The sequence below is a fragment of the Cavia porcellus genome, unplaced genomic scaffold (assembly GCF_034190915.1).
Source record: "Cavia porcellus strain 051 isolate PalLab524CR breed Dunkin Hartley unplaced genomic scaffold, mCavPor4.1 scaffold_20, whole genome shotgun sequence".
Classification (NCBI taxonomy): domain Eukaryota; kingdom Metazoa; phylum Chordata; class Mammalia; order Rodentia; family Caviidae; genus Cavia; species Cavia porcellus.
The window spans coordinates 58,821,397-58,833,890 of NW_026947503.1; the positions used below are offsets into that span (position 1 = coordinate 58,821,397).

At 40.7% G+C, this 12,494-nt stretch overlaps 1 protein-coding gene across 8 annotated transcripts in view; it reads right to left on the reverse strand.

The window, feature by feature from the left end:
- The window catches only part of Greb1l (GREB1 like retinoic acid receptor coactivator), a 223,124-nt gene that overhangs the window by 93,663 nt on the left and 116,967 nt on the right, over positions 1 to 12,494 (reverse strand). For all 8 annotated transcript variants that reach the window (XR_010041495.1, XR_010041494.1, XM_063231865.1 and 5 more), the window contains 2 exons: positions 6,548 to 6,707; positions 5,939 to 6,136 (listed from right to left, as the gene is read on the reverse strand). Coding sequence is in view for 6 of the 8 variants with exons in the window: in XM_063231865.1 (XP_063087935.1) it covers positions 5,939 to 6,136; positions 6,548 to 6,704 (355 nt within the window). In the remaining 2 variants the exon portion in view is untranslated. The remainder of the gene's footprint in view (positions 1 to 5,938; positions 6,137 to 6,547; positions 6,708 to 12,494) is intronic.

The following is a 12,494-nucleotide window of genomic DNA, read 5'->3' on the forward strand; positions in this document are numbered from 1 at the left end:
TGATCTGCGCTGTTTTGCTGTTATGCCCTCTTTTTTCTCAATCTCCACTCCATTATTTACTTTTTTATTTTTATCCATTTAATTAAAGGGAAAAAATAGCAGGATATAATATAGTAACCCACTTTGACTTTCTATTATCTCGATTTGAAGTCCTGTATTACTCTCACCATCTTGTTTTTGATGTTCCCCTATTCTGTTTTGCTGGATAGTATCAGGTTCGAAAGTTTAGGCATCAGCTGTGAAGATAATGAGATTCATTATAACGCCCATTCTCGTTGACTTTTATCTACTTTTGAAGACCTACAATGTCTCCAATGTTTTGGTTTTGTCAGTTTTGTTCTTTACTGTTTTGTTCAATTGTATTATAACTAATGATATAGGCAATTCTATTAGAGATAGCGGGAGGCATTATGGTAACCATTGTTGATCACCTTGTATTATGTTTTTATATTATCTATTATGTCCACCCTTTTGAATTGACCGATTCTGTTCTGTTATGTCTCATTTGGTTTTACTCTCTTCCAAAAAAGCAATAAGAACCGTGGGAGCAATGAAACCCAAAATGTGTAATAGTCATTGTACAAAAGAGAGGAAAAGAAAGTGCTCTAAACTATATAACTGCATGTATATTTAAGTGTATAAGATAGAAAATGATATCACAGAGTTTTATTGGATCATTGAACAGAACTGTTTGCAGTATCATTGTTAGAATGTCCACTCTACAAGCTTTAATTTTGTGACTTGAACAATTATTTCTAAGATGGCAATATGTAATCCATTAACTAGTGATTTCCTACTGTTCATTTTTTCTTCTGTAAATCTGTATAACTTGTACCCTTTCACTGTTTTTTTTTCTTTTCTCCTTAAATAAAAAAAAAAATTAAGCTAAAAAAAAAAAAAGCCCTGGGTTCAGTCCCCAGGAATGAATGAACACACACACACACACACACACATGCTATGACTTTATAGACTAGATAGAGAATCCATGAAATGGGATTACATTTTAAGACTTACAGAAACTTTAACAACTAATGAGCACATAATCCTAGCTTCCTACAACCAGAAGTATTTCAGATTAGTAGTCTAATAAAAACCCGACATCAAATCTCAATTAAAACCTCAAACTAAGTGAAAAGAAACCTTGGTGCTTCTCTGCAATGCAGGAGTCTACTAAAGATCAGGAGCGGGGCACCCTGAGGAAGGACCTAAGTTTGTTTACTGCACACAAGAAAGATAAATTATCTGTATGGGTATTCAAATAATTTATTTGATAAACAAAAATTTCGTTTTCTGAGAACAATACTGAAACGCCGCCCTAGGTCAGGGCTCTTGCAGAGCACACAATTTTAATATAAAAAGGGGGCATAATAGGAGAAGGCCCTTCTTTATAAGCTTCATCTGCATTTTCTTAAGAAAATAGCCAAAGTTTTCACTTCACAGAAACAGATTTGCATTCCCCAATTACCTCTAACTGGAAGGATACAGGGCAAATAAAAAGGGGGAGGGAAGCTTACTGAAACAGCTGTAAACACAAACTCCGGCAATCAAAGCCGAATTTGGAGGCCTGCAATTTGGTTGCCCTTCACCTCTTTAGATAATCAACTGCCGCCCAGCAGGGTACAAACCTGCACTATTGCAATAATTTACATAAGAAATTAACAACCAAAATTTACATCTAAATGGGAACCCCCAGCGGCCCAGCAGGTGTTAAGTATCTGCTTATCTAAATTGCCTCTAAAACAGCTTTACCTTCCTTTAAACCTTAGGTAAATAGAGGATTTCCCATGCAGGAAAGGTGGCTGCTGAAAGGGCTCCAGGCATTCACTAGATGGTCCTATTCTACTGCCACTCTTACAGAGAACATTTCAGGGCTGTTGTCCCTTTGAGTGAGAAAACTTTCAGAAGTATCTTAGGGTGCACCAAAAGGAAAGAGCTACATAAACCACAACCTACTTTTCATTTAAAATACCATCCTCCTGGGTAAATTAAGAGGGTGAATGAATAAGGAGCATGGATTAGAAGAACCAGAAGTAAACGTAGGAATCTAAATGCAGAACAGATGGGGTCAGATTGTCTTGGAATTGAATCTGCTGCATGGATGGGATAGTTCCTTGTTCTTAGAAAAAACTGCACTTCCTTCATCTTTTAAACAACTTTTATCCTTCCTATAAACTTCTCATGTTCTCATATTGTAAAATTTAAGAAACACCTGCTGTCTTTTTTTTCTCTTTTGGTGGTACCAGGTATTGAACTCACAACCTTGTGCTTCCCAGGCAGGGGCTTACATCACTGAGTTTATTCCTGGTCACACTTGCTGTCTTTAAACCACTAACTTATACGTTGGTGAGTCCTAAATAGCTTTCAGTACTTGGTTATAAATAACACCAGTGCTGACCGCCTAAAAGAAAAACATGCTTACGGTACAGAGAGACAGAAACCTCTACCCATTTTCTTGGTATAAAATTTGATTACTTCAAACTTCTCTATGGCTTTACTCTGGTTCTATTTAAATCTCACATATAATGAGATCTTTAATGAGCCTCCAAAAATATTTTAAACATTCCTTCAACTCTTACTTTGTGACTTGGCAACCACAGGTAAATAAAAAGCACAACAATGGAGGCAAAGCAGGTAAGCAGAAACAATGCTTGTCTCTTCCCAAACCTTAACAGGCTGTATGACATTAATCACGAAAAATCAATATATGCTGCTTCTGGGCAAAAGGAAAGAGCAGGCAAATTTGGAAGGCAGGTGCGGGAGCCAGGCCCGACCCAAACTGCAGCAGAGGCCACTGCTCGGACGGCTTGAGGTGAATCAGGCATCGCAAGCCACCACAGCAAGAAAAATCAGTCGGATCTCTCGCAGCTCTGGGTAGAAGATGCAGACCCCGCAGGCTATTAGAATCTCAGCAAGTTTTGTTTTGTTTTGTTTGGCGGTGGGAGAGGGCAAGTCAAGGGAAAATGAAATTCCCAAACAATGCCAAGTGCTTATCTGCCTATGAGTATTTGAATTTTTGAGTTATAGATCTTCCTTGTTTAATGAACTTCCTGGTTGATGACTGTTTTAAGACAGAGACCTGCTGCTCAGACTTAAAACCTGCCCCTCAGACTTACGACCCATCTTTTGTTTGTTTGTTTTCTGTGCGGTTCTGTACATCTTGTTTATACAGGTTCAGTATCTTTTACTCACAGTACACTTTGTTAATACAGTAGTGTAACTTTTGCTAATTGTAGAGTACTGTAGCTTCATGCTCCGTTACACATTATGGCAGTGCATGTAAGAGTTGTGCAAATCAAAGCAGTCATCAAGCTGGAGTTTCCTGTGACCGTTTTCTGTTCCTAAACATTTTAATATACACATTATACATAGTTCCTCACTTAGCAACCTATTTACTTAATGACTTAGTAAGTACAGAAACTGAGCTCCGTCCTTAAATGAAGAATCCCAGTGGCCTAATGGGTTTTAGGCACATTCACTAAGCATGTTGTGCAAATGAACAGCATTCCTGAAAAAGCAAATGTTTTCAAACTATGCATCATTTCCATAATGACTGGTGCTGGAGTAGAATAAGCTACCTGACCTTTTCGTGGATATGACGTTGCTTTTTTGCCTCAGTATCCAAAAAATACATGGTTTGCCTGTTTTGGTGCACAAGTGGGTGATTTGGAGCAGCTGGGCCAGAGAGCCAGAAAACTATCAGTGCACACTTTCTACGGGGCTCACTTTTTAGGAATGTTTGCTCCCAACAGCTTCTCAGGTGATAATAAAACTGATTCATTTGGAGTTCAGTAAATTCTCAGATGTAAACCAGCTCTTTCGAAGTGACGCTGCCTTTGGAGCTTTCTGATACGTGGAAATGCCCCCCGCGGGCACACAGGTTTTCTCAAGTGTTATATATACACTTTGGAGCCATAGGAAACAGTTGAACAGTTGTCTCTGTAGTTCTGGGCCCAGTGGTGGCTTATGTGTTTAATTTTTGCCTTAGGCTCCTGGCTGGCAGGTGCCTTGACTATGTGCTTTCTCTGTCTTTCTGTCCTGCAAGACATTTGCTGCAGAGGCAGACAGAGCAGGGGCTCCATGAACGTCAGCGTCACTGCCAAGGGTATTCGGCATTTCCAGTGGTTTTTACAGAGTCCGGCAGTTCATGGTTCTGTGCTGTCTTATTTGCAATAGTTTAAGTTTTGTGAGTCCCTTGCAGTGACCTGCAGAAGCTGCTTCACTAGTGAGCTGGAATGGCACATTCAAAACACAGCTTCCGGCAGGATCAGCTGTGTGACCAGTGTGACCCAGACGGATTCATAGATGCTGCCAAGATGCCAGCAAAGGGCATGTGAGGAGATGCAGGAGTAGACGCTTGATTGATCTCCTAGTGAGCATATCTGGGCTGCACCTCTTTTGCAGTGATGACTACGGATAAGCACTTTCTGCATCACTGCTGTATCTTAAGGTGTGCTGGATTTTCTGAATCATTTTCATCCCTGCTTTTCTGACATGTGCAGGATCAATATTACCTGAACCAGCTGATGCGATGATTGGATGTGGCTGCTGTATTTTATTTTAGCGGTTACTGGAGGCCATGTGCTCTTAAGAAGAACAAGTCCTTTGAAGTATACTGACAATATGATGTCTAATACAGACACGCTTTGTTTCATGACCTGCCTGTTTAGCTACTTGGGTTTACCACTGATGTGCACTGTTTGGACTTAAGACCCATTGCTCAGATTTATGACCCACTGGGTTTTTGTATAGTTCTATATATCTTGTTGATAAGAGCCTCAATGTCTTGATGTCTTTTTTATTTGCAGTACACTGTTTATACAGCACAGTAATTTTTTCTGGTCATACTATATGGCACAGAGCTGTCATGTTATGTTCTGTTATACATTACAGTACTGCATGTAACAATCATGCAGATGAAGCCACAGTCATCAAGCTGACGCTTCATTTGACCGGTCTTTGTCTTGAATATTGTAATGTGTGTACTACACATAGTTCCTAATTTGGTGACCAATTCAATTAATGATCCACTCACAGGAACAGGGAGTGTCTGTGTTGGCATATCAAGCTTTAGGAGAAAACTTCTCTCAGTCTGTGGCCCTTTTATGTCCCTATCAAAATTTTCATTCACTGACAACATCGCTGGTCCATCAGTCTGGGTTTAAAAATCACACTCTGGCCAATGTGGATAAAGTGAAACCCACGTACTAATTAGTTTGATGGTCAGCAAATAGCAACAAAATCAAGAGAGTGGAATTTAAGTTGTGATAGAACCAGAACCATGCAATACTGAAAATATTAGGGACCAAGTTTTTCTTATTAAAAATGTGGTTAAACCTTTAGTGGAAGAATTAGTTGACAAGAATTAATAAAATGGAGATTTCTAGCTGTTTGCCTGTTTACATTTTTATCCTTTATAGATAAATAGTTGGTTTCACAAAAGTTTTATAGCTCTTGTGTCTCCACTGATGAGTGTTCAAAATGAATGTCAAGCTGGGGATTTAGCTCAGCTGCATAATCACCTGACTGGCAAGCATGAGGTCATGAGTTTGATCCCCATCCTGGTAGCAAAAAAAAAAAAAGGAATGTCAAAGGTAAATAGGAGACATCTGCCGTCTCTCCTACATTCAGGAGGTAGAGTAGGTGGAGAGGAGGAAGGAGTGCTAACCAGGTTGCTAGGACAGCAGCATTCTTGCCAGCAGCATGGGGAGTGCTGGAGAAACCTGGGCCTGTGTCTGGACCCGCCTTGCAAAGACCCTTTGAAAGCGCGTGCTCAATTGTGAAGCTGCCAGGTCATCTGTAAGACGGGGCTGGGACACTTTTCATGCACCCCTCATTCCTTTTCATAACTGACGTCCACTCGAACACCGCACAGAATGACTGGAAATGGGCCAGACAACAGTAGAGGAGAAAGGGTGAAAAGAACAAAAGCAAAACCCACCATCGGTGGTGCAGGATCCCTCGGGGGCAGGTTTCTGTGAGTAGGGGATGGGTGGGCTGCTGGAATCGGACATTTCCTCGTCATCATCATCATCTTCCATCTCATTAACTGTTAGGTTGTTAGAAAAATCCAAGCTGCCATTCTGCGTGTAGCGATGCACCAGATCCTTATCCAGATCCTCCACCTTGGGTTTGACATCTGAGTAAACACAGAATTCAGTAATGAGATGTTTAGGGGAAGGCTCAAGAAAAACTCGCAGTTCTGAAACATGCATTTGAAGAAAAGGAGATGAGCATTTTCTAACTCTTAGTTTATTTCAGGGCTTTCAAGATTTGGAATTCCTAGTTTTTTTGTTGTTTTTGTTTTGGCAGTACTGGGTATTGAACTCATGGAACTCTACCATGGAAGTGTACCCCTAATCCTTTTTACTTTTTGAGATACTGCCTAAGTTGCCCAAGATGATCTCAAACTTGCAGTCCTCCTGCCTCAGTCTCCCAAGTAACTGGGATTACAGGCATGCACTGCCACACCTGGATCCACTCCTTTTAAAAAGTCTAGAAGTGTGTGTGTGTGTGTGTGTGTGTGTGTGTGTGTGTGTGCGAAACTTACCTGCAGATGAAAATGGATGTTGGTCAGGGTCCAAGTAGAGCTGGGAAAAAATTGGCCGTGGTACCACACTACTGCATCTGAGAGAGGCTTCTATGGAGTTGTGCAGAGCTTCCTCAAATCGAGCAGACTTCAGTTGCCCAGCATATGAGTTCCCCATGGTCTACGCTCACCGACCCCAAAAGAAAGAAGAAGAAAGAAAAGTGATCTCATGAGACCATACATCTGCACGGTACATGGACCGCTAACATGAACAGCATCCATATCTTACTAAGACATGAATGATATGAAATACATTTTTGTTGAGACAACTAGTGCAAGTTATCTGTTGTCGCTTTGGCTTGTGCTTTTGGTCTTTACAGCCCAAATGCATTTCACAAACCCCTTTTAAAGGATCTTGTATTTAAAACTTCAACGATAATAAATGTTTTAGGTTAATGGCCCTCCATAGGTGTATCAAGGTTGACCTGTCAGCCCTCAAGCCCAGGTGATTAAGGATGAGACCACACCTCCTCCATACAATGGCTGGGCCAAGCTGGAGCCTGTGGTTTCAGAGTAAATATCTAATTATCACTGTCTCTACTACTTGGCTTTCTGTCTCTGGAAAAAAAATAAACGAGAGTTTCATAAGCATATATTTACAAACATATTATAAATTCCTGAAGGTAAGATTTGAGGATTTTAACTCAACTTTTTCATGTAAATACTAATATTTATTTGGAAGACACTATTATTTCTTTTGCTTCATCTGAAATATATATATGTTGTTGTTGTTTTGGTTCTTCTGTACTGGAGATTGCACTCACAACCCTGCAAGTACTTGAACCGCTGAGCTAAATCCCCAGCCCTGGAATATATTTTTATTTGGGACTCTTCAGGAAAATACACAGTAAGAGGTCTTTGAAGCTTTGGCCTATTCCATCACTAATATGAGTAGCACTAGCTAGTTACAAAAATTTCCACATAAAACAGTAATGACTAACAATTTATTGGGTATCAATGATTGTCTAGATCAATGATTCCCAAATAGTCTGGAGGCATGGAATCAAAATAACTTTCAGACCACTACTAGGATATTATTTGCCTTTGTTACTTCACTCTTTACTGGCATACAGTGGAATTTTCCAGATTCTGCATGATGTGTGACATTGCAATAAATTGAATGTAGGAGCAGAGAATCTACTCTTAGCATTAACTTTTCTTTGGAAATAGCCATTTTTCATAAAATATGTTATTTATGTTAACATTAAACTTTTAAAAATTAGTGTTCATAAATTTTCTAATATATATAACACAAACTAAAGCTTCATGGGATTGGTGCTCAAAATATGGGTACATATTTTTTGTGGCAGTTGATGGTTGAACCCAGGGCCTTTATACTTGCAAGGCAAGCGCTTATGCTGCTGAGCTAAATCCCCAGCCCAACCTTGACCCTTTTTTAAAGTGCTTTTTTATTGTTGTTTTTTTGAGACAGGGTCTTGCTAAGTTGCCCAGGTTGGGCTTACACTTGTGATCCTCCTGCCTCAGCCTCCAAGCGTACCAGGATTACAGGTATGGACCATCATGCCCAGGTGGTCCGCAATTGTTTTTAAGTGTACAAAGAACTCAAAATCCTGCTGCCCACTGTGTAGGCGCAGCTCGGGTAAATCTTATTCCTACGTAAGTGATTTTGAGAGTATCTGAGCTCTGCTTCTCCTATGAAGTGCAGGCATGGCTATTAAACCTCATCTGGAGCCAACTCAGAGCGACCGCTCCCTGGAGGAGCCCTCAGGAGGGGCTGAGAGGGTCCCTGGGGTGGCTCAGAGTTCATCTGGAGAGCGGCTTCTGATCGGCTGATGCGGAGCAGAGCAGGATGTTGCATGGCACATCTAGATCTGCTTCCAGGCTTCCTGCACCTCCACACAGGTCCTGGAGCCCCTGGGCTGCCTTGCTATAGCAAACAAGGCTCTTAATGTGATTCCTGGGAGCAAGATCAGTTCACAGTGACTTCTGTCAAAGAGGCTGTGTTTGTCAAAGCTTCCTTAGAGAGTCCTGTGATTGGAGGAAAAGCTGGGATCCTGTTTTGGCAACCTTTCTCATAGTAGATAATGAAACACTAAATGCTATAGATTTGACTACTTTCTGTAAAGAGCATATATCTGAAATATACAATATCTGATCAAAAGTTGGATATATGTGTCTATGTATGTATATACTTTTGTGTGTGTATACACACACATACACATATATATATACCTCATTAAAATTGATAAGTGGAAGAAAATCTAGTCTATCAAATGAAAACTTCCTGAAAAATCACATTTTTGATCATGCACTTAAGACTGTCCACTAACCCAACTATAAACATTTCAACTTTATGAAGTTCAAAAGCAATTTATTTTTCAACAGCACCACACACAATCAAAACAGAGTGGGTATTGGAAAAAGAGAAATATGCTGTGTCACTAGTTTATGCTCTAAGTCAAAACCCAACAACCATTTCTTGTTTGCTAAGAAGAGAAAACTGCCAGGAACTAATACGGGTCTACCAAGGGATCTCTTATCCGTGAACAATGGAGTAACTTCAAAGGTAGCTCTTCAGCCTTTGCCCAGGCACTGAGGGCCTGGAAATCCTACCTCCTCTTAATCTATCATCAGCCTAGCAAGTTATCTTCCTTTTATCATCAAAAAACCTGAAAATCTGCATTCTCCAAGAGATCGTTTCAGTTTACTAAAAGAAGTACCCAATTATACACGAAGAATCACAAAATCTTAATCCTTTATCCTGATAAGTAGGAGCGACATGGCAGATATATATGGGGCAAAACAATATTGCTCTGAATAAGGCTACTGAATCCACATAAAAAATGGACACTGGATTTTCACTATCCTAGATAGAAGATATACATAACCCTACAGGTGCATTAGCGATACCAGATAAGGACGGGGGAACTCAGTGGAGTAAAATGAACTAGCTCTCTTTATTCCAAGCAACACATAACAGGGCATTTAAAAGCTGATAATGATAAGGAGTACAGAACCCACCCCAGACTTCCCCAGCGCTGACCATTGAGTTCGCCCTTGACAGCCCAAAGCTACCCAGAGGAGGAGGGAGTTCAAAGGGTCCTTTCTAGTTTCATACACATATTCTAAGTGCACATGCATGCCGTGGGAGTTAGGGTCACTGAGATTGCTGGCATTAGCTGTCTAAAACACCGTTTCTTTCCTCTGAATCTCAAAACACCCAGTGCCTCAAATGATACAAGCCTGCTAAGAGTGACTGTGAACAGAGGATACCAGATAGAAGAACACCTTTTAGATTCAACCCTCAAACACAAGAAGAAAGCAGACTTGGAATTCTATGATACGCTGTCATAATATCTGACTAACATCAAGTTTCTGAGGCTGAATTACATTGTTTCCCATATTTCCTTTCTTTACTGTAAAATTGCAAAAGGCCGGAATATACTGAGTGCTTTGTTTTGGCATTAGGGACTTCTGAATGTTAGAAAGTCATGCCTGTGATACTAAAGAAGTGTTTACAAAGGGATGGTAAACAAAACGCATCACTCATTCCGCACCACTAATTAACTGCTCCAGGTGCTGCTGGAACCAGCCGCAAACCACTGTGATACTGCAGTTGGCTTCCTCTTTGCTCTATCCTTTTCCTTTTTACCACCAGAGGAAAGAATGAAAAAAGGGGATGAGAGTGCACAGGAAGCTTCCGCCCCGATGCCCTCAGGAATGGGCCTGGAAAGGGAAGAGAAGGCCAGCTTTGGAAACACCAGCGCTGCCACGGCCTCACAAGGCTCCTCTGCTCTTGGAAATGGAAAGGAGAAGGAAAGAGCTAACAGTGGTGGAGAGTCTGCCAATCTGCAAACCTACATCCTGCCACCTGCTGCCTGCCGCCCGCCACAGCTGGCTGTTTGTTATCACTGAGCACCCTAACAGGTTCCACACCACCTAACTAAGGATCATGGCAAAAGGCATAGGTGTCCACAGGAAGGGCTCCCAGGGAGGGAAGGACAGAAATAAGAAGAGAGGAGGAAGAGGAAGAGGAAAAAGGATACATGCAATTGAAAATATAAAAACTTGAATTACAATTTTTTTTTTTTGGTATGGGGATTGAACTTAGGACCGTATGCTTGCACGGCAGGCACTTATGCTGCTGAGCTAAATCCCTGGTTACTTTTGCAATGTAAAGAGGAAAAGAATGAGCTCCTCATAGAAAAAACAAAAATGAGGCACCTATTTCCTAGAACTCTTCTGGAAATTTAAAAAAAAAAGTAAGGGTAGTGTTTACCTGGCTTTCCTGTACTTCAACATAATTGAATAGTCCTGGTTATTAAAGAACGATTATTATTATTTTAATTGGTACCGGGGATCAAACTCACTACTGCTTGCTTGCCAGGCAGTACTTATGCTGCTGAGCTAAATCCCCGGCTCAAGAAGCATTATTTTTTTTTAATGAAACATTCTACCTAAAAAATGTACAAAGAACGACAGAAGTATAAAATGGGCCCTAACAAAACATTCACACATGCATGCCAAGTCAAACTATTGGGGAACAAGAGAATGGAAAGATCAGGCTGTCACACCCTGAACTCACAGATCAAACTCAGTGCTCCTAAAGGCTACAAGCCAGGCAGGGTGCGGCCTCTCTGAGGAAACGACAGGAGGGATGTGCTCCTGCCAAAAGGTACAAGGTCCAGTCACTCTCCTAGCACAGGTTTCGGTTCCAGGATTAAGGAACAAATTAAGTGAAGCCACAAGGAAACAGATTCAGAGTAAGGGACAGATTTGTAGGGCAACTCAGCTGGTTTCCAACAAGCTAGTGTCATCAAGTTCCAAAAAGGGGGAACTAAGATTCAAATTTAAACTCACAAGACTATGTCTTTCCTGCTAGCACAGGCAGTTTGAAAGAGATAAACAGTCAGTAAAGGTAGCACATTCTTTTTGGGGAAGGGTGTAGTTATTTTTCTTTGTTATTGTAGATTAACATATCTTAAGGCACAATGCTTTGACTGTGTTTGCACAGTACAAAAGCAACAATCTGATACAATTTCCTAGTTTTATTATTTTTGTCTTTACAAATGTTGACACTCTCGGCCGACACTATGGCACTCACACATGCAGCTGGTCAGCATTTAGCGAGATCCTAGTGGCTTGGAGCTAGGGGACCTTCTATTAATTCAAATTCTATCTCCTAGTTCCTGTCTGGATGCGGCAAGTTACTTAACCTGCATCAGTAAAGGGATAAGACTGCCAATCAAAGGTTTCTGTGAGACTCTGAGATTGTATCTTTAAAATTTTTGGAACAGTATCTGGCATAGACAGAGTAAGTACATAGAAAATGTTGCAGCAAGCAGTTGTTTGTTTTTGTGTTTTAACATTGTGCTCCACTGAAGAAACTAAGAAAAGATAAACCCTAGTTTTTGGCAATAAATGACCATTAATGCTATTTGGCAGTACATATGATATGTTTATCAAGAAAATTTACAGTCAGGGATGGCTTTGGCACCAAAGGCTGTGGTGTCCAGTAGAATATTTTGAAATGGAAATGTTCTGTCTGCACTGTCCAGGGGGTATCAGCCACTAGCTACATGGGAAATTGAACACTTGAAGTGTGGTTACTGTGATTCGGGGCCTAAATTGTCAAGTTATTTCTTTTTTTTTTTTTTTTTTGGTACTGGGGATCAAACTCACATTTGTTCATCAGGCACTTACACCGCTGAGCTAAACCCCTGGCCCCAAGTTTATTTAATTCTAATTAATTTAAATAACTACCTGTAGCAGTAGCTGCCATACTGCACAGTGCAACTCTACTAAATTTACAGTGGTTGGGAGCTAGGAGATTTCTTAAATTCTAAGAGTCTGGAAGTGTCCTCAGGACATGACCGTGAAGGAGTCTCTTAACTTCTCTCCAACTCAAGTTTCTCAACGGTGAGATACGTTGATAGACTAAATCACT